General features: G+C 38.1%; 1 protein-coding gene across 5 annotated transcripts in view; it reads left to right on the top strand.

Moving 5' to 3' along the window:
- MAPK8 (mitogen-activated protein kinase 8) overlaps window positions 1–13,648 on the top strand; it is a 115,095-nt gene extending 101,447 nt beyond the window's left edge. For 4 of the 5 annotated variants that reach the window (XM_075546749.1, XM_075546751.1, XM_075546753.1 and 1 more), the window contains 2 exons: window positions 11,093–11,170; window positions 12,764–13,648. In XM_075546749.1, the coding sequence (XP_075402864.1) occupies window positions 11,093–11,170; window positions 12,764–12,909 (224 nt within the window). In that variant the 3' untranslated portion in view covers window positions 12,910–13,648. Of the gene's footprint in view, window positions 1–11,092; window positions 11,171–12,758 lie in introns of all 5 variants that reach the window. The other variant, XM_075546752.1, reaches the window with a different exon arrangement.
- The last annotated feature ends 9,154 nt before the right edge of the window (window positions 13,649–22,802 follow it).

Here is a 22,802-nt window from a genome sequence, read left to right as displayed (position 1 = left end):
ACATCGCACCATGACTAGCTCGTCTCCTTCCCTAGACCCCTCTGCAAGGGGATCTCCAGTGGCCGACAAATGGGCTTTGGGTCTCCACTCTGCACTCTCCCCCTCATTCACTATGGTAAGATTTTTTTGTTTTGATGATGCCTTATACCTGATCCCCTCGACACCTCGTGATCACACAGGCTGGTGTGCTTCTTCCATGTGGGCTTTGTTGCTTCTTTCAATAAGGAAAGAGCCAAACACATAGAAATTTGTTACTATTATGCTTTAAAACTCCTGAGTAATTGAAGAAATAAAAGAATTTGATTAATAAGCTTCTTGAATCATTGAAAATACAGTACACACTGCAAAAGAAATACTCAAGAGGGCAATTTATAGCAAGGCACACAGATGAAAAAATTAATGAAATATGTAAAATGAATACCTTACTGTAGCTTAACAAACAAAAGAAAAAGAACAAACATAATCCAGTAGCCACCAAGAGAATTAACAGTATGCTCACTAAACTCCTTTAAGCTGTTAAAAATTTTACTAAGAATATCTGCTTTAGACAGTAGATTTCAATTTATATAATCCTGTATATTGATGATAAAAGTTTCAAATCTGTATCTGCACTGTACTTACTTTCTTTCACATTTACATAAAGCCTTTGATGATTTTGCTGTTTAGAATATATTGAATTGGATGTTATGTTTAAGTACAGATATTTTCTTATGATCAAATGTCATTGTTATGTAATTCTTCTAAGAAAAAAATGTATTCTGTTTGATTAAAAAGCAAATGGTCATTAAAAGAAAAAAGACCAGTATGAATATCAGAAGATACTCTAAAACTTGCTCTTAATCATAGAGTAGGTAAAGCAAATGGAAAAATACGATGAATTTAAAAAGTTGAATGAGTCATTTCAGAGGGTAGCTCCTCCGAAAGACAAGTTAAAATATAATAATGAAATGTGCAAAGACCTAGAGTTAGAACACTAAAAAGGAAGAAGAAACATAAGTTATATGATAGATCTAAAGAAAAATTCAAGATTCAAGTTGAAATCTTGTAAAATTCTCTGGGAAAAATATTTAGTGATGCAAGAAACATCAACAGAAGATGAAAATAGCATAGTCCCTGTACTAGCTAGTCAAGAGCCTACCATTTCAAGAGGTAATGTATGAGCAAGAGTCAGTGATACTGAAGGTAGAAGTTTAAGCTGCACTGAAAGTGTTAGCCCAAAACAAAGCTCCAGCAATTGATGGAATACCACTTGAATATTTCAGCAAGCTGATAGAGCGCTGGAAGGACTTGCTCATCTATGCTAAGAAATGTGGGTCTTCCCTAATTTGGCCAACTGACTACAAGAAATTCATATTTGTACTCATTCCAAAGAAAGGTAACCCAACAGAATGCTTAAACTATATAACAATATCGTTGACATCACATGTAAGTAAAATTTTACTGAATGTCATCCAACAACTGTTGCAGAATTATATTGAAAGGGAGATGCTAGAGATTCCGCTGGATTCAGAAAAGTACCACAGGTCTTCCTCTGGGGATACCATTGCTGATATCTAGAAAGAATACCATAAAGTTATTCACTTGTACTTTGTTGACAGTGCCAAGGCATTCGACTGTGTGGATCACAACTATAAATAAGTTTCAAATAAATAGGAGTTCCAGAACACTTCATGTGCTCCTGTAGAACTTATACCAGTAACAACAGGCAGTTGTGTGAACAGAACAAGCAAACAGAACATAGCAAGTATGATTTATATTTATATGGCAGTACATTGAGGTAGTGGACAGACTTTGAGCCTCTACTCAAGCCCTGCCTCAACGCAAGAGCACTTTATGATGCTTACCCTTCCGCATTATTGCTGAAGACAAATAGGTGCACAGCAAATGTGGTGAAGAAAGTCGATGGTGCCTGGCTATCAAAAGATATAGACCTTGAGGTCTTAAAGGCTTGAAGTGACCATCTAGTAGAGAAGCAACAAGCCCACATTGAAGAAGCACACCAGCTTGTATGATCGTGAAGTGTCATTGGGACCAGGTAACAGACATCAGAAAACCCAAAACAAACAAAAGATATTGTTGAGAATGAGAAGGGTCGGAGCTGAGACCCCAAACTCATCTCTAGACAATAGAACAACCCCTCACAGTAGGGTCACAACTAAGGGATGAGTCAACCAGGGTGCAGTATATCACCAATGAACCACACACAACATTCCTCTGATTTTTTTGAGGCTTCCTCACCCCCCACTATCCTGACCCCAGTCCTGCCTTTCACTGCGGGTTAGACCAGAGCATGTACACAGGAACAGATAACAGCTCATGGCACATGGAATCCAGGTCAGATAAACCTCTCAGGAACAGAAATGGGAGTAGCTATACCAGTAGGGTATGGGGAATATGGGGAGCAAAGGGGTGGGAGGGGGAACCGATTTCAGTTATCGACACATAATCTCATATACACACACACACCCAGGGGAGTGAACAGCAGAAGCCATGGGGGAGACAGTGGTCAGTATAAGATATAAAAATAAAATAAATGTTTAAAAAATAATGGTAACACATGTATAAATGTGCTTGATAAAATTGATGTGTGGATTGTTATAAGAGCTTTAAGAGCCCCCAATGAACTGATCTTTAAACATAAAGTAATAAAAAATAAAGTCAGGAATGGTGTGCATCAGGTTTTTATCATCTCTTTGCTGAGCAAATAATCAGAAAAGCGTGATTACATAAAGAAGTATGCAGCATCAGTATTGGAGGAAGGTTTATTAATCTGTGGTATACAGATGACTTAACCTTGCTTGCTGAAAGTAAGGAGGACTTGAAGCACTTGCTGACGAAAGTCAAGGATTGTAGCCTTCAGTATGGAGTGCAACTTAATTGAAAGACTACCAAAATCTTCAGAACTGGACCAATAATTGATGATAAGTGGGAAAATGATGAGATCTCAAGGATTTTTTTTATTATTTGGATCCAGATCCAATATTCATGGAAGCAGGAGTCAAGAGATCAAAAGACATATTGCATTGGGTAAATCTGCTGCACGACTTCTTTCAAGTATTGAAAAGCAGGATGTTACTGTGAACTAAGGTGTTCCTGACCTTACGGTATTTTCAGTTGCCTCATATGCATGTAAAAATTGGATGTTGAAAAAGGAAGACTGAATTAGAATAATTCTGTTTTAATTATGGTACTGATGAAGAATATTGAAAGTACCATGGGCTGCCAAAGGATAAACAAATCTTGCTTGCAAGAAGTACAACCAGAGTGCTCCTGAGAGGCAAGGATGGCAAGACATTGTCTTACCTCCTGCAGACATGTTATCAGAAGAGACCATTCTCTGGAGAAGGATATAATGCTTGTGAAAGTCAAGAGACAACAAAAAGCAGGAAAACCCTTAAGATGGATTGACACAGTGTCTGCATCAAAGAGTTCAGCCATAGGAACAACTGTGAGGCTGGTGAAGGTCCAGACTCCTTTTTTCTGCTGTGCCTAGTATTAATATGGGTCGGAACTGACTCAGTGTCTTTTAACAACAGCATTTGATTAAAGTAAGCGTTCACATACTCTGATTTAAATATTTTTACAGATAGCTGTAGTCCAAGCACTAATATAGCTGCTTAAGACCTTGTTGTTAGGTGCCATTGAGTTTTTTGTTGCCTTAAGTTCCAGAAGTTGAGGACTTCATGCAGGATGGTACCCTTGTAAGCAGCTCACCTTGGGAGCTCCATGGAGATCAGTGAATCTGGGGATCAGGAAGCCCAGTAGGGAATCCCAGTCTGAAAGTTAACCTCCACAACCATCCAGAAATCAACCTTCACACCTTCACCCATACCAGCTGTTGAGCCCTAGAGTCCTGCTGTTTGGTGCAAGGACTACGCCAGCCTGCGATGCTGCAGTTCCTACTGTGGCAAGCACCCACCAGCCTTCCTCACTGTGCCCAGTGCCCTCCTGTTGCCTATGCACGGCTACCCCCAACGCTTCAGGCCACTATTCACCCTCCATGCTCGGCTTTTCCTACTGTACCCAGCACCTTAAACCTATCCATCCGTGGCACCCCTGGCACGACCAGACTCCTTTTCATTATGTGATGGCTACCGCTGCCAGGCTGGTACCCTCCCACTCTCCACCCACAGAACTAGTAGCAGTGGCTAGGGCTTCTCCACTGCCAGCCGTGATGCTTCGAGCCAGGGGTGGACCCTTCCATGCTGTGCCCCCAAGCCTCACACTCCCGTGCCTGGAACCCCACTCAGCATTGGACCTTCGCCTGGGCTGCTGCTTTGAGAGCCCACCAGCTGTCTGTTCTTGGCCTCCTGATGCCCCCACCAGGCTGCCCATGGCTCCACTGCATACCTATCCAGGCTATGAAGAGAAACAACATTCGAATAATCCGATTACCAGAACATGACACAATGAGTAAGTTAACTGCAAAAATAGCAAGGAAATTCATGGAAGAAAACTTACCAAATTAATGAATGAGGATCAGGCAACCATTCAGGAAGCCAGAGGATACCAACTACACTGAACCCCAGGAAGAATTCGCCAAGGCATGTAATAATTAAATTGTTCAACATTGAGGAAAATGAGAAAATTATAAGGGTAGGCAGGGGGAAAATGTAGTTACCTATAAAGGTAATCCAGTAAGAATATGCTCAGACTTAACAGCAGTTACCATGAAGAAAAGAGAGTGGGATAACATCTTCTAAACGTTGAAAGAGGAATGCCAACCCAGGAATCCCCTACACACCAGACTACCAAAATACAGCAGTAAGTCTTCCCAGACAAAAAATTCAAAGAATAGGTTAAAAGAAACCCAGCTCTATAGAAAGTTCTTTCTGACCCACCTACCATTCACTGAACACAAATTGGAGAGCACCACAGAGAGCAACTCCACCCAGAAGTCAACACACTGGAAACGGCCCCCCAAATAACATTGGCTCAATGGTGTAAAGAAGGCAAGAATGAACCCTCCTATACACACACCACACTGATAAAAGGGGCAGGTAGAAAAACACCCAACACAAAAGGTACAAAATAACATCAAAGATTCCACAGATGAATGTAATAACTCTGAATGTCACTGGTCTTAATTTAACCATTGAAAGTCAAAGACTTGCATACTGGTTTAGAAAACATAATCCATCAGTCTATTCTCTACAAGAAACACATCTCAAGCTAGCTGACAAACTAGGCTGAGAATAAAAGGCTGGTGAAAAATATACCAAGCAAATAACAGTTCAAAAAAAGCAGGGAATGGTAATCCTGCTCTCTGAAAGAAAATTGATCACAAGGTGCAATCCATAAGTGTTAAGGCGGGGCACTATATAATCCTCAAGGGATCCATATGACCAAGAGACAGTGAACATAATAAATGTACATGCGGCCAACAAGAAACCAGAAATTCATCAACCAAACTCCAAAAGAGGATAAAAGCAATTACAGATTTAACAATCACTGTTGGTGACTTCAATACACGCTCTCTGAGAAAGATAGATCACCAGGAAAGAAGTTTAACAAGGAGATTACAGAACTAATCTCTGCAATTAGGCAACTTGACCTGATAGTTTTAGAGAGTTTTAGAGCTCTCCACCCAAATGCCTCCCCCCCCCCCCAAAAAAAAATCACATTCTCTTCAAGCTCACATGTCACATATTCAAAAATAGATCACTTGCTGGGACACAAGTCAAGCCTTTGTAGGTTCACTCCGACTTCTCTCTCAGACCACTACACCATAAGGTTGGAAATCAACAAAAGGACGATAAAGAAAACAAGGACAAACAGTTGGAGGATGATTAACTCTCTTCTGCAAAATGAGTGGGTACCGGACCAGATCATAGATGAAATTAAGTTTTTAGAAACCACTGAGAATGACAATACTGTTTAATAAAACCTTTGGTGCACGGCAAAATCCGTTATCAGAGTAAGTTTTTATAGTGACATGCACATATGAAAAAGAAGAGAGGCATGATTGATATTCAGTCACAAAACCTTCAACAATTAGAAGGGCATCAATAGAATAATCCTAATAACAAAAGAAATAATAAGAGGGCAGATAAACAAATGGGAAAATAAAATAATACCAAAAAATCAACGCTGTAAAATGTTGGTTCTTTGAAAGGATGAACAGAATCAATAGACCGTTGGCAAACCTAAACAAAGTAAGGGAAGAGCTAACCTCTGTAGCTAGTATGAAGGATGAAATGGGAAATTATAACAGACTCTAATGAAATTAAAAAGCTAATCACACAGTACTACGATGGTCTGTACTGTAATGAATTCAACAACTTGGAGGACATGGACCAATATTTGGAAAAACAGTCCTTCCCTAGATTATCTCAGATAGATTCCAAAAACTCAACAGACCCATAGCAATATAATAAATAGGGTTATCAAAGGACTACCAAATGAAAAAAAACAACAACACAATGACTTCACAGGAGAATCTACCAAGCTTTTAGGGAAGAACTGACACTAATCCTTCACAAATTTCCAGAGCATAGAAAGGGACAGCAAAACCCAAAATCTATTTATGAAGCTAGTGTAACACTGATAACTTTAAGTTGGCAAGGTTTTCACATGAATTGGGAAGTATAGACTGATATCTAATAAACACTGATGCAAAAATCCTTAACAAAATATTGGCCAATAAAATACAATAGCATATAAAATGAATAATTTTTCACGACAAAGGGAGATTTGTTCCAGGGATGCAGGGATGTTTCAGCATCTGACAGTCCATCAATATTATCCAACACATTGACCAAAAAAAAAGCATTAGAACCACATGGTAATATCAATAGACAGAAAAAGCTTTTAACAACATCCAACACTGCTTAAGACACTCAAGAAGAAAGGAATGGAAGGGAAATTCCTCAATAAACTATTAGCGATATATGAAAAACCAACAGCCAGTGTTACAGCAATGGAGAAATGACTAAAAACAATCCCACTGAAAAGGGGGATCAGATAAGGATGCCCCTCTTCCCCACTTTTATTCAAGATTATACTGGAGGTCCTAGCTAACAACATAAAGCAGGGGGAAGACATTAGTGGTATTGCCTGGGAAAAGAAGAAGTGAAACTATTGTTATTTGCAGATAACATGATTCTACATTGAAAACTCCAAAAGCTGCATAACAGGAGTGCTGGAAGCAATAAAGGAATATGGGAGAGTGGCAGGATACAAGATCAACAAACTGGAGTCTATCAGATGGCTATATATATTGCATAAGATTACAGTCAGCACAAACAAATATCTAGGCAAATATCTAACGAAAAGTGACCTCCACAAATGGAAAAATATTCCATGTTCATGGACCAGAAGACTCAATATAGGAAAGATGTCAATCTTACCCAAGACACTATGTAAGTTTAATGCTATCCTTATAAACATGACATATTTCTTCAAAGAATTGGAAAAAAACTGACTAACTTCATATGGAATGGAAAGAAACCCAGAATTAGCAGAGAACTCATCAAGAAGAAGGACAAAGTCAGAGGGCTTGCTTTACTTGACTTTAACATGCATTATACAATCAGAGTGGTCAAAACAGCATGGTACTGGTATAATGACAGATACTCATATCAATGGAAAAGAACAGAAAATCCACAACTAAAATCAGCATTCAGACAACTGATCTTCAATTAAGGGCCCCAAAATGATCAAATGGGAAGTGGATGTCCTCTTCAACAAGTGGTGCTTGAAAAGAATGGATTGCTAACTGCAGAAGAATGAAGCAAGACCCTTACCTCACTTCATGTACTAGAATGAATCCAAGGTGGATCACCAACCTCGAAGTAAAACCCAGACTATTAGGGCCTTCACCAAAGGCATTGGGACAAACCTGAGAACCTTGGCACAGGGAATAATATGTAGGCTACCAGAAATAGAGAATGACACAAACATAGAGGAAGCACAAATCGATAAGTGGGATATACTAACGATTAAACAACCTGTGCACATTGAACAACTTCATCAAAAGAGTAATAAGAGAGCCCACAGACTAGGAAAACATATTTAGCAATGACACATCAGACAAGGCTTATCACTAAAATCTTACAAAATAGCCCATTGAGGAGGTAGGCAAAGGACCAGAACAGAAATTTCATAAGAGCAGAAACCCAAATGGCCAGTAAACATGAGAAAATGTTGCCGATCATTATCCATAAGGAAATGCAAGTTAAAACAACTATGAGATACCACTTGACACCTTCAAAGACACTTCAATTCAAAAAATCAGGAAGTATCAAATGTTAGTGGGGGTGTGGTGAGATAGGAACTCTCTTCCATTGCTGGTGGTCTTGTAGGTACAGCCACTATGGAAATAGATTTGGCGATACCTAAAACAAATGGAAATAGACCTCTTATGTGACCCAGCAATCCCCTACTGAGTATACACCCAGAAGTAAGAAACGGACCACGACCAAACATTTGCATTCCAGTGTTCATCATGGCACAGTTCACAGTTTTAAAGAACTGGAAACAATCCAAATATCCATCAATTGACAAATGGATTTTAAAAACTCTGGTATATACACACAGTGGCGTACTATGCTTCCCAAAAAAAGCAGTACTGAACATATAAAGCATATCTCATGGGAAGAGTTGGAGAAAATTATGTTAAGTGAATTTAGCCAAACACAGAAGGATAAATATGATATGAGTCCACTGAGGTAAGCACAAAAAATACAGTTGGTATAAAGGAAAGTTATTTAATGCATAATTCCTAGGTAGAGGTCCAGGCACTCTGACAGGGGCCAACCTAAACCAGGGATTCATATGGCGTCCAACTAAAAAAGGATAGGGGAAAAAAAAAAAGACAGTATGGAACAGGGCACTAATCCACCCATGGGGAGGGTATTTATGTCTCCACAGGAAAGGGAGACTAGACCTCATTCTGGTGCATTAATCCTTAAGGGCATCATTCCAGCATGAAGCAGTGCATTAATAGGACTGCTGGGCTGGCTCCAAGCTGAGCATTGTTGACCCTCCCTAGAAGATGTGGTACAGTGGACAGCCCTGGGGATAAAGGCTGGGGCGAGTGACTAGCCTGTCCTGACCACAAGGGAGCCAATGAGAGAGAGCGAGAAAGAGAATGGACCTTAACCTGTCCCACCAAGCCTCAAAGACAATATTCCTGCTAGGAGCAGCCAATGCACAAAGACTTTAGGGCCAGCCCCAACACAAGGCATGGCATCACCTCAACGCTATGGGGCACAACTCTGGAGATACAGTGCAGGAAGTGTGTCTGGTCTAATCCCACTCCCACCTCTTGACCAGACCAAATCATAAAAGGAGCCCAACAGAGCCTCAAGGGGAGCAAAGTCACAAAATCCTGAAGGAATCCCAAAAAATAGACTTCTGACTCAGGGGGAAGTATTTGGCACATCATCAGACCTGGTTGGAAGACATTCATAAAAATCATCAGATAGACCTGGAACTATTTAATAGACACTTTTAAATTAATTATATATATATATATATATATGTCTGTCTATATGAGATTGGCAAGATAATCTCGAGGAGACAACAACAGTACCAAAGTTCTGGGAAGAGATGGGAAGGGAGGAAGTGGGGGAAAGGGAGTGGGGAAGCAACAAATTCAGGGGCAAGGAAACAACAAGGGGTCTAAAATCTATACAGAGGAGGATGTAAGATGCCTGGTGGGGTTTAGTCAAATGTAATGTAGCGAGAGGATTTATGAGATCCAAATGAAGGGTGAACATGGTAATGGGGCAGGAGGGGAAAAAAAAGGAATGAACTAGGAGGCAAAACACTTAGAGGTATAAATATAGGCATGAACATATGTAAATTAACAATGGGAATATTGGTCTATGTACATAAATTTATAAGTTAAAGTATTAAAGTAGAAGGCGGACTTTGGGCCTCTACTGAAGTTTTCTCTCAACACAAGAACACTGTTCAATAGCACTGTGTGATACTTACCTTTCCTACACTATTGCTGAAAACAAAATGGGTGCATAAGTAAGCGTGAAGAAAGCTGATGGTACCCGGCTATTAGAAGATAAAGCGTCTGGTGTCTTAAAGGCTTGAAGTTTAAAAAGCGGCCATGTAGCACACTAGCCTGTGAGACCACGAGGTGTCCACAGGATCAGGTATCAGAAGATCAAAAACAATTACATAGATGTGAGGGAGAGGGGTCAGAGTGGAGACCCAAAGCCCATCTGTAGACAATTGGACATCTCTCACAGAAGGGTCACCCAGAAGGTATGTATTGTCACTCAGGATGTAGTATAGTACCAATGAAATACACACCATTCCTCTAGTCCTTTGATGCTTCTTTACCGTGGTATCATGCCCCACATTCTATCTCACAAATCTGGGCTAGACTGGAATATGTACAGTGGCACAGATAAGAGCTATTGATGCACACAATCCAGGACAGATAACCCCCTCAGAAATAGCAACGTTAGTAGCTATTCCATGAGGGTACGGGGAGGGGTAGGTGGGGAAGGGGAGGAAGGGAGAATGGATAGCAATGATGGATGTATAACCACCCCCACAACAACCCCAAAGCCCCCGAGGGGGACAAATAACAGAAAAGTGGGTAAAGGGACACAGCAGACAGTGTAAGATATGAATATATAAATAATTTTAGGTGTTCATGAGTGTGAGCATGGGGGAGATCGGGAAAAGGGAGCTGATAGCAAAGAGCTCCAGTAGGAAGATAATGTTTTGAAAATGATGGCAACATATATACAAGTTTGCTTGACATTTGATTTATGGATTGTTATGATATCTGTAAGAGCCCCCAATAAAGTGTTTTTTTAAAGACCCAGAAGTTAATAATACATGTGTGTAACAAGCATTTATAATACAGAATAGTAGTGATATGATGTATAAGGTACTGGAGGATTTTAAAAGATGAAGCTTCTAGCCCTACTTCTACCCTTAAACTTTAGGAATAGTAGTTACACCAGAGATATTTTTTGTTTGTTTCTCTAAATATAAATCACAGTTGAGGATCAAGGAGCAACTATTGATACATTTGAATCTTAGAGTAATGCTTAAAACATATAACTTAAAAGATTGACTCTCTTTTTGAAAGATTGATTTTTATTCATCTGTTTTTCAGAATTGATATACAAGGAAGTTTTGGACTTGGAGGAGAGAACCAAGAATGGAGTAGTACGGGGTCAGCCATCTCCTTTAGGTTGGTTACAATATAAGCTTGATCAAGATTGCCCTTTACTTACTATATTTCAATCTTCAGTCTTACTGAAGCCTAAGTTCTTTTTAATTCTGCCACTATTATTTATGATTTCATAGTTAAGTAATTAAATTAACTATTAGACTCAATATATCAAAAAACTATACTAATATACTAGAAACTTCATAAAATACACATCTTTTTCTGTGACATTAACGGTCTCTTAAAGGACAGAAGCAGAAACCCTCATCTTACTATCTTTGTTCTCATTTTCAAAGAAAAAACTCAAAATTCAATATACTTGTCTTTCAGTGAAGCAAAAGCTTCATTGTATAACTTGGTATGTGTGATGACAACAAAGTATTTTTGGTATTCTTGATTTGTTGAGCAAGGCAGTAATATTAAAACTCTCATTAGAAAGTGTTCATTCTCCAGAGGATGTACACTGGTACATATAAGAGTTGGAAACACAGGAAATCCAGGACAAATAAACCCCTTAGGACCAATAATGAGAGTAGCGGTACCAGGAGGGGAAGGGGAAGGGGAAGTAGAAAGGAGGAACCGATCACAGTGATCTACATATAACCCCCTCCCTGGGGGAACGACAACAAGAAAGTGGGTAAAGAAAGACATCAGAGAGTGTATTACATGAAAAAAAAATTTATCAACTATCAAGGGTTCACAAGGGAGGGAGGGAAAAATGAGCTGATACCAAGGGCTCAAGTAGAAAGCAAAAGTTTTAAAAATGATGACAACAAATGTACACATGTGCTTGACACAATGGATGCATGTATGGATTGTGATAAGAGTTGTACAAGCCCCCAATAAAGTGATTAAAAAAAAGTTTTCGTTCTCTAAGAAGAAAGCTGATTTGAGGGATATAACTTATTATACGCTAACTGTATATTTAACTGTAATACTTGTGACAGTTAAAAAGAACCTAGAGAAAATTATAAATGACATATTAAGCTTACCACAATGATAGCTACTTTTAAGGAGGCTTTTATACTTGACTCATTCAGCCCCCAGGACCCCATATGTCTTAGTTATCTAATGCTCATATTGGAGAAATATAAGTGGGTGGCTTTAGCAGCTGCCATTTGTTTCCTTACAGTTTGGGAAACTGGAAGTCCAAATTCATAGTAAAGTCTCTAGGGGAAGGCTTTTCTTTATAGGTGGTCTCTAGAGGAAGATCTTTGTCTCTGAATTGTGTGTGTAGAAATGGTTAAGTTTTTGTACATTCTGCTGTGTATATTAAATAAAGTAAATCAATTTTTTAAATAATTATTTCTTGTAGTAGCTTTTTAACTTTCTGAAGGATAATAGGCTTTTGAGATTCTCTCTTCAACAAAATTTACAGACAGACAGATTTGCATATATTTGCAAGTGTCACTTCACATAAGCAAGAAGCCATTCATTGATATTGCTAAAGGACTTCTAAACACGAGCTAGCCCTAAAATTCTTGTCTTGAATAGCAAATTAGTTTTTATCTCTTGTTAGAAAAAGTATTTACCACTGGAGATAATTATAGTGTAAATAGCTCCATCTGCAACTCTGTCTGCAACTGATATGCTGTTTTGTTTCTCATAGCACAGGTGCAGCAGTGATCAGTGGCTCTCAGCACCCATCATCGTCGTCGTCTGTCAATGATGTGTCTTCAGTGTCAACAGATGCAACATTGGCCTCTGATACAGATAGCAGCCTAGAAGCATCATCTGGACCTCTGGGCTGTTGTAGATGACTACTTGGATTAGAGGGTGGAATGGGAGGGTAGGGAGTCGTTTAGTTGTTGATAGAACTACTTCGAAAACAATTCAGTGGTTTTATTTTTTAGCGATTTTTTTAAAATGTAGAATTCATTTTGTAGTAATTTTTTTTAATTTCAAGTGTTGTAATTTAAATTTTAAATAGTGTTTAAGAACAGCAACAAAACTATTGTACATTTTTTGCTGTAATTAACTGTATAATATAAGCCTAATTATCGTGGTTTAAATTTTTTGCATATTTGTTTATCTTATGCTGCTGTTTTTTTTACTGAATTTGTAAGATTTTGTTTTTGAAAGCAATTATTATGTGGTGACTTGCCTATATCATGAATTATTTAAGATTTTTATAGTTTTTTTAATTAGGATTTATTTTAGATGTTTTGTTCATGATGCTATCCTTCAGGGTTATGTGCTTATCAATAAAATAACCGCTGAAGAGTGAGGGAAAATAACTTGTAGCCAGTTAGTTATATTCAGGAATAACTGCTGTAAATGATGAACATTGTAAGAAACCTCCAATAATTGCTACTTGCCAATCCTATTTACAATTGGTAGACTTCTACATGAATGCTGGCAAAATTCCCATCCTCATATGCCAGAATATCTCAGAGCTATTCTTTGAAGATGTTGGGCATCTGCCACTACTTTCCTATCTCTCCCACCCCCACCCCACAAAAGTCAAAATTATGGTGTATTCTGCAAATTTGTGGCATGCTCAAAGCGTATGATCATCTAAAGTCAAGAGGAGACTTCATGAATAATACATTTCAATGCAAATAAAGAGATGGTTCACTTCTCCTAGCTATGAGCCTGTTTTGTACATACTGAGTTTTACTCAGGTTGTATACCCTTTAATGGTTCAGAGTCCATTTTTTCCCTTCCTTACGATCTCAGGCCTTTGGACCTTCTGATTTCTTAAGAGGTGGAGTGCCAGTCAGTTGAGCACCAGTTATGGTGTTTTTGGCCATGTAATTCTTGCTGTAGCATAATCATATTTATAATCAATATCAGGAGGTTCCAAAACCTACTTAGATTTCTGTAGGTGATATATCAAATGAGCAATATATCGTTCATCTGAAAATAGCACATAGCCATATATAGGATATAATTTTCTAAGGACTGTTTTTCACACTGAGCAGAGCAGGCATAAATGGTAGTTACTTAGTCTGAGCCTTTCATTTTTTTATACCTGATTTTCAATACAACATGAAATGTAGAAGTTGAGTAGTGAAGAATGGTATGACTCCGGACTAGTGTATGTTAATTGTTTACATTTTATATTTGCAGAATTATTTCTTTATAACTGAATGGCTCCTAAAATGTCATTCAAGTCTTATTATCTGTTGTTTGTAATGACCCTAGGCATCTTTACCTTAGAAACAGGAGGGATTTCATATAGTGAACTGAGGAATGCATACTTCAGTAGCGGCCAGGTTCTGGGCCCCAAGCCCATGGGAATGAGTGACGAATAAAGCGTGAGAGCAGTTACGGCTCAACATTTGGTGTCTGAAAGCTCACTTGCATTGATTCACATACTGACTGCAAACATTAATGTGCAATATTTAACATAAAAATACATTAGATTATATGTTCAAAAACAAATTTGTTTTTGATAGTTTAAAGCCATGATTTCTATTTTCTTTTGAAGTCAGTATTTTTTTTATTGACCCCTTTCCTATTCAGACAACATAGTACATTAATTTTTTAGAGCCAGTTAGAATTTTGAGACTATGTTTCTTGAATTGAAAAACAGGGTTGGATTCATTATTTCAGCAAAAAATTGAGTATGAGTATAAATGTGTTCTTAGGTTTATGTTAGCTTGACAGTCAATTCACTTTATTTTTCTCTAGGATAGATTATTTCACTATTGCACTTTAATTAGCTAGCACGCTTTTAGAAGGTTCCATATCCTAGCTGAATGTTGATGACCTTGTTGATGACCTATCTCTATTTATGGATTTTTTTGGCTAAACAAGAAAAAAAACAGGTATTTTGGTTGCTCATTTATTGTAAGTTCCAAATGCCACTTAACAACCAGTAGGTTTCAGTTGAATTCAGGAAACATGAACACTTCTTATGTTGACTAAAATATTTAGCAAATTCTATCCTATAATGTTGGCTGTCTTGGGTTTTTTAATATAGTATCTATATATAACTTTCTTTATTAAATCAGTTAAGCTAATTATATGTGAGTGGGCTTCAAAAAGTGTACGGAAAAATGGAAGTGAAAGAGAAATTAGTTTTTCCACAAACTTTTTGAAACCCTCTCGTGTGCATGTGTGTATAAGCTTTATGAATCTTTAAAGCCTCTTAAACATTACTTTTTTTAAAAAAGTCATTACAAATATGGTTTCTATCAAGTAGTAACTTATTTAAAGCAACTCTTAGTATTTTCAAAGTTTCTTCACATATACAATCATCTTACTGTCAGAAATTATTTTGACCATTTTTTTTCCAACTTTGTAAGCTAGGGAAGGGACACTTTCAATATTTTTGCATATGCCTCACTGGTTACTATTCTCTAAACTTCTAATTTATACCACTTATAAAATGATTGTGTGGTTGATACCTCTTAATTATAATATGCATAGAGTATTTCAGCTCTTTCCGTATTGTTTGCTAAACAGTTCTCAGTTATGCACCTCTGACTGCTGATTGTTCCTGGTGCCGCCCTTCTGAGTTAGTAAAGGCGACTGCATTCCCCTCGGGTTTCTAAGAGAACTCTAGCCTTTCAGTGAGAAGATGCACAATCTCTGATAGTGCAGAGTTCGATTGTGTATAAAATAGCAAATCTCCTTGTAACCCATTCCAGTTTTCTATTCATTCTGATAGTGCTGTGCTCTTTCAAAAGATGAAGAGAATGTTAGTGTCGAAGTGAGAGCAGCAGCAAACAAGTGAAGCTGTTTTCCTGAGTTACAGATAAGACTTGGTATATATTATCAGCTTATATCTGCTACACATATGAAGACTTAACCACTCAGTATGGCCTAGGCCCAGGCCTACACAACATTCTGAGGTGGAAAAGCTTTGTATCTTTTCAGAAATGATGTTGTAGTTTGTGTGTGTTGTTTCCTTAGTCACACAGTAGCTGTGGAGTGCATGCATGAAGCCCCGGGACCCCTGATAAACTCTTAGCGATAAGAAATCCAACGTCATCATTCTGCCTTCTTATGTGCTTCCTCTCTATCTTCTTTTCTACTTTAATATAGATTGTGTTTCTGCTGATCTCTCTTAGATTTTTTTTCTTCCTAATCAGAGGATACAGAGTTTTCCTTAATAGCAAGAAAGCTGAAGAGGTAAGGGGCATTGAAACAGAAATGTATAGTTTGGGGTACAATTAGAAAACTCAAAAAGAAAACAAAAGTCCTAATTAATTGCAAGCTAGTTGCTCTTAATCAAGCACTCTGAAGGAGAGTCTAGTAAGAAGAGTAATACCTTCCTGGCATTTCTGATACAAATTTTCTTGGCTACTGAAGAGTTGAGAAATACTATTCTGTGGATTAATTGTGCACAATGTTCTTTTCTCACAACTTCCAAATAATACTGGGTTTTTATTGAACTACCTCATACTAATTTTTATGCTTTCTCAAGTAAGCTGTGCCCTTATTGGTAGATCTTTACTGAGTGTGAATTATAAATATGTGTTAAATACTAAATAGCCAATATTGACACAATACCAGTGAGTATGTAAAATATATACTTTGCATTAGTGAAGAAACACATGTAAAATCTTTCACTGTATCTTGGAAAATTGTGTTAGATATAATGTGTGGAATTATTATTGTCTGTTTTTGTAAGTAGAAACCTGCTTGTGATATCAGTCCATTCTTCACATTTTACAAAAGGAATAAATCTTAGTAAATTTTACAAAGAAATTACTTTTATAGGCCCAATATTTGGTATATTTTTGAGAAGCTCTTAATCTTTTAGCCAAATGGTGAAGTTAAACTAGACTAGCTATTTACCTAGACTGTGCCATCTATTTTCTCATGACAGTTTATACTGTTAATCAGGTTTGAAAACCTGGAAACCTAAGTATAATAATTGACATTTCTTTCTGCCTAGACAATTCCATTCCTTCTTCCTTCATGTCTCTTTCCTGTGTTCTACTACTACTGTCCTCTAGACAAAACAGAATGGGGTACTTTGTAAGGAATGCTGAGATAATTATTGTGGTTTTCAATTGTTCATGCCCTGGTCATTAAACATGCACCACTGGAATGTAAACAATGTTACCTAGTATGTTATTTGGTTATATTTTAAAATAAAAAAAGAAGAAAGTGGTATGAAAATTTTGAAATTTAGAGTTTCTTCATTGAAAACAAAATTTATGATCAGTTGTTCCACTTGTTAGTTTTAGGGGTACATGTGGATTGGGATAATAAGAGTATTAGTAGAACAAACTAAAAAGGAGTCCTGGTGGCATAGTAGGTTTACAAGTTGGGCTGCTAACCATGAGGTCAGCAGTTTAAAACCACCAGCCTCTCCATGGGAGAAGATGGGCAGTTCTACTCAGCCCAACGGGTTCACTGAGTGAGAATTGTCTTGGTAGTTAGGTCTTTGGGGAAGGATCCTAAGGTCTTGTCCTGGATTTTTGTTTTCTCTAATTTTGCTTTTTATAGTTTGAAATCACTACATAAAATTTTATCTTTAAAAAAGGAAGTTTGCTTCAATGTCCTTAACCTGGTTCTTGGGGATCGTAAAATAGCTATCATAGTCACTTGACACAAGTAATCTAGAACTAGAGTCTCTCTTAAACGCGGGTTTGAGTGTTTGGTTTGTTTCCAACGATTCCTCAGAATATTTTCTTCTCAGCTATGTGGCCATGCTGCTATGTATGTTCAGGGTGAGACCACCGCCATCTCAGCCTCTGGGGTGACATCACTCGATCGTTTGTTCAAGTCTGGCTAAAGACAGCCCTGACTTTACATCATCTCTGTGTTCATACCTTCTCTAAAGAGGTGGTACAGGATAGGCAACTTGATTAACTGGTGAGGTTGCTGACTTGGGTGCACTGTTTTACCTCAGTGCCTGGAGAAGACTTTAGAAAAGAAACTAGGTGACAAAAAACAGACATCAGAATGTTGTTTAAACTTATTTTACTGTAAGACTTGTTTTCCCACTCAGTGATAATATCTTTTTATAACAAATTAAATGGAGTGATGAATCTTTATTAATTTAGTTATTGAATTTATTTTTGCATTCTTCCTTTAAAAGGCCTGTACATCTTATTAAATGAAGGGTGATTTTTACTTGTTTTATACTTTTTTGGTTTTTATGTTTATTTTTAAGCTGTTGTAGGTTGATGTATACATCAACATATCGTAGGATTTTATTTGAAACTAAAAGGTATTTCAGATATGCTTTGTAAATGATATGTTTCTAATATGATTTTCACTTCATCAATTAATGAAAGTATATATGTATAAGAACCCATGCTGGAAGTTAAAAATTAGGTTAGAGCAAAAAATGGATGACACTGTCCTGCCTTTAATAAGCTCAGAGTCTAAACACCCTGTTTGAATAAATAATGGAGGAATGAGGAACATGCTGAAGAAACCCAGACATTAGTAACTAAGGAGAAGAAATGAGAGTTTTTCCAGAGGAGATGTTTTTGAGCCTTGGTATGAAGAAGGTGTGGAGCGGGAGAATACTCGGGGCTAAAGAAATGGCAAAGTGGTTTAAAGCTATGAACACTGACAATCAGGAATGGTTGGTCTCGGTGTAGAAAGTATGAAGGGATAATGGATGATAAAAAATGAAAAAAGACTCAGAATGGGAACATTTTGAAATAATTCTATTTTGTAGGCAGTAGGAACTCATTGTCATTTGTGAGAAAGAAGTCGTATAATCCAACTTTGTTGGCAATAGTAAAGTTGGACTTGTGGAGATTGGTGCCTGGAAGATTGAAAGTATCCATTGAGAGACAGGAAGTCTTAGGTATAGAAACACAGTATTATGGGGGGAAGGGGACTCCCTCGATATATTGCCATTTGTAACCAAAATTAACAAGGATAACATTGGGGACAATGGAAGGTTTTTAATGGGAGGGACAGGGTGAAGGGAAAATACAACCAATGTGTTGCCCAGTTTGTACATCCTAGTTTGAAGGTATCCAAACAATCAAATGTGATATTTAATGTGTCACTGGCTATTTGGGATCAAAGGGAAAGGAGCAGTTGATGTGTGCTGATTAACTTCCTGTTGGATCTTTCTCCTTTCCTCATCCATCTTCATGTCTGCATTATTCACGTACACTGCCTATGCCCCACTCTCTTAATGCCATTTTGTCAATTGTGTGTCACTATGTAGACAGAGGAAGATGACAGGAAAAGTCCTGTTAGATGTTACATCCTAGACATGTGAAAGTTACCAAGAGAAGGACATAGTATTCCTAATAACTAAGGATGGAGGGAGTGATAAAGCCAGCAGAAGAAATGGAAAATCATGACAGTGTCTTGAGAAGAAAAGAATAGGCCAAGGGTTCTGAACAAATTGGAAAAGACGGCCATAATGAGGCACAATCCTGGTGAAATTGGGATCTACTGGGTCCTATGGTGGATCCAGGGTAGCCTGAGTGCAAGGTGTAATCTCTCCTGAACCACTGCTGCTTCATCTGTCAAACAAAAGAGAAACTTTCTCACATGATTCCTGTACAAATTAAGTTCATGTATTTTTGGGGATTGGAGGTAGTTTTAGTAATGTAAGGCAAATTTGGTAGTTAATTTTGGAAAAAGAAATATGGTTGAATTTCGGAAGAGATGTTGAAGGGCAAGAAATATGTCTCGTCTTATGTGAGAACTTTTGTACACTGACCTCCAAATCATATTCTCCATTCTCAGTTGTCACATAGTTGATGAGAGAAATGCCTCAATATCAGTATTGCATTTTTAATGAGAATCAGATCAATTGAGCATTTTTTTCTCTTTCAAATATTATCTGGCCATGCCTATTCTATTCCAACTAGATCCCTCTACTACATGTAGTTCCATCTTGCACACAATTCTTGCCGATTTTAAGTCCTCATTTCAGGCCCAGCTCACATAATTTCTCTTCTGATAAAACTCTTCATTCACCTTTTCTTTCACATGCCCATTGCATACTTGCTTGCTCACTTTAATCATTTATTCATTCCCCACATTTTTTTTCTGTAGAGGACTGAGGAGCAACATGTTCCTGCTTTTGTTATGTGATGTCATTGAATGTGCTTGGCATCTTAAGGATGGAAGAGCTGTCATGCTCAGAGCTCATACGCTCGGTCAGTAGCATTTTATAGCTGCTGGGCCAGCTAGCAAATGTCCAGGGCCTGTCCAGCTTTTGTCATGCTCTGGAAACGTACTATTTATGGTTCTGAAATTTGCGGCACCATTACTACATATAGCAAGCACTATTCAGTGAGCAGGGACTCTGATGCTATAATTTTGCCTTTACATCAGTCCTGTTACCTACAGCCAGTTGTACAATTTGCTTAATTTAGGTAAACCCACTGCCATCTGTGACTCTTTCTGTAAAGCAGAAGAATTAAGCTGAAGTACCACCTCAAGATCATCATACATGGATCAGAATGTTTCACCGCATAAAAGTCATTGTAGCGCTTGGCCTTGCCAAATGGAACACACAGGGATCTAAGTGATGAAACCTGTGGGGGGAAATGATGGAAGTGTGATATTAACAGACAAAAATAGGCTGTAAACAGACTATCAATTACTCATAGGCAAGTTGAGGTTGAACTTAAAATTAAAACAAGTCCATTTTAGCCAAAATAAAACCTGGAGTATATCTCACCTCAACGTTGAGAACATCTCAAGAATAGATTTGAAAACTAATAACAGAAGAACTGACAAGCTTTGGGATGATAACGAGAACACAAAAGAATAAAGCCAAGCTTGTTTAAAGAAATGAGCACAGTGTATGTCAGAAGAAACTATCATACTTGGTCATAGAATAATTAAAGCAAACTTGGTCATAGAATAATTAAAGCAGATGGAAGAAACGAAGTCAAAGGGGGGAAAGGTTTCAAAAAGCAGCTTGAGAAGACAAAGCATAAAATGTGAAAAGACCTGGAATTAGAAAGCCAAAAAGGAAAGAGCACACTCAGTGTAACTCAAGCTGAACTGAAGAAATTGCAATATTGAACTCTGGGCAGAAAGGAGCTCTGGTGGAGTAGTGGGTTGTTTCAATCATAAAGTCAGCAATTCAAAACCATTTGTGCTGTAGGAGAAAGAGGCGGCTTTCTCCTCCCGAGAACAACAATCTTGGAAACTTACAGGGGCAGTTTTATCCTGTTCTATAGACTCCCTATGAGCCAGAATTGCTTCAAGGGCAGTGAGTCTTGAATGAATGGGCAGAATATTGAATAATGCAGAAAACATTAAAAGATGGTGTATAGAATTCCTGTACCAAAAAGAATTGGTCAATATTCAACTATTTCAGGGAAGGGAAATGAGAGATATCAACGGCTCAAGTAGAAAGTAAGTGTTTTGAGAATGATGAGGGCAACAAATGTGCTTGACACAATGGATACATGTATGGATTATGATGAGTTATATGAGCCCCCAATAAAATGATTAAAAAAAATAAAGTCATAAACATTGAAAAAAATTCAACCATTTCAAGAAGTAACATGATCAAGGGACAATGAAACTGAAGGAAGAAATTTAAGCTGCACTGAAGCCTGAGAAACAGCTCCAGAAATATTGACATATTTCAACAAGCCGATGAAGCACTGGAAACACTATAGTATGACAATTTTGGAATACAACTACTTGGCCAAGTGACAGAGATCCATATTTGTGCTCATTCAAAAAAACTGGATAGAATATGGAACTCATTGAACAGTATCGTTAACACATGTAAGTACAGTGTTGCAGCAGTACATTGTCAGCTAAAAGACCAGGCAAGAGTGTAATCATTGTTCATGTCAGCTGGATCATAACTGAAAGCAGAGATACCTGAAAAAAATGTTTTCTTGTGTTTTATTGATTATGCAAGGTATTTAGCTGTGCAGATTCCAAGAAACTATGGATAACATTAAGTAAAATAAGAATTCAAGAACACTTCATTGTACTTACGGGGAGCGTATACATAGAACAAGAGCAATATGAACAGAACAAGGAAATATTGCATGATTTAAAACCAGGAAAGCTGTGTGTCAGGAATGTTTCCTATCATACTGTGCTAAGCAAATAATCCAAGAATTACTATATGAAGAACATGGTATTGATATTGGAGAAAGGCTTATTAACAACCTTGTATATGCAGATGACACAATCTTGCTTGATGAAAATAAGAACTTGAAACACTTGCTGCGGAAGATCAAGAACCACAACCTTGGACAAACCAAGCCCAGTGATGCATACAGCATACCAACATAAAGGGTAAAAGAGGGGCATGGGGGGGGGGGGGAGATGAAGGCATTGAGGGAACAAGACACTAATCCACCACGGGGAAGGTACGGTTTATGTCTCCACAGAAAAGGGAGAGGGGACCAGACCTCAACATGGTGCGCCAAGCCTTGAGAGCAGGCAACTGACTGGCATGAAGCAGTGAACTAACAGAAGCCAGGCAGGGCCATATCTCAGCTACATCATTATCCCCCCCCCATCCCCAGAAAATGTGCTACAGAGCACAGCACTAAAGATCCAGCCCAGGGAGAGTGGCAGGTCTTCCCAGACCACAGGGGAACAAACTAACAGGAAAAGAGAGAACAGCATTCTGGCCGCCAAACTGAGGACAATCCCGCTTGGAGCAGCCAATGCACAGAGAGGACCTTAGGGTTAGCCCCACCACAAGATACGATGTCTCACAGTGCTACAGGGAGCAGCACTAGAGACACAGGGCCAGAATTGTGCCTGGTCTGACACCACC

Source organism: Tenrec ecaudatus, chromosome 4, assembly GCF_050624435.1.
Source record: "Tenrec ecaudatus isolate mTenEca1 chromosome 4, mTenEca1.hap1, whole genome shotgun sequence".
Classification (NCBI taxonomy): Eukaryota; Metazoa; Chordata; class Mammalia; order Afrosoricida; family Tenrecidae; genus Tenrec; species Tenrec ecaudatus.
This window is presented reverse-complemented; position numbering and strand designations above follow the sequence as displayed.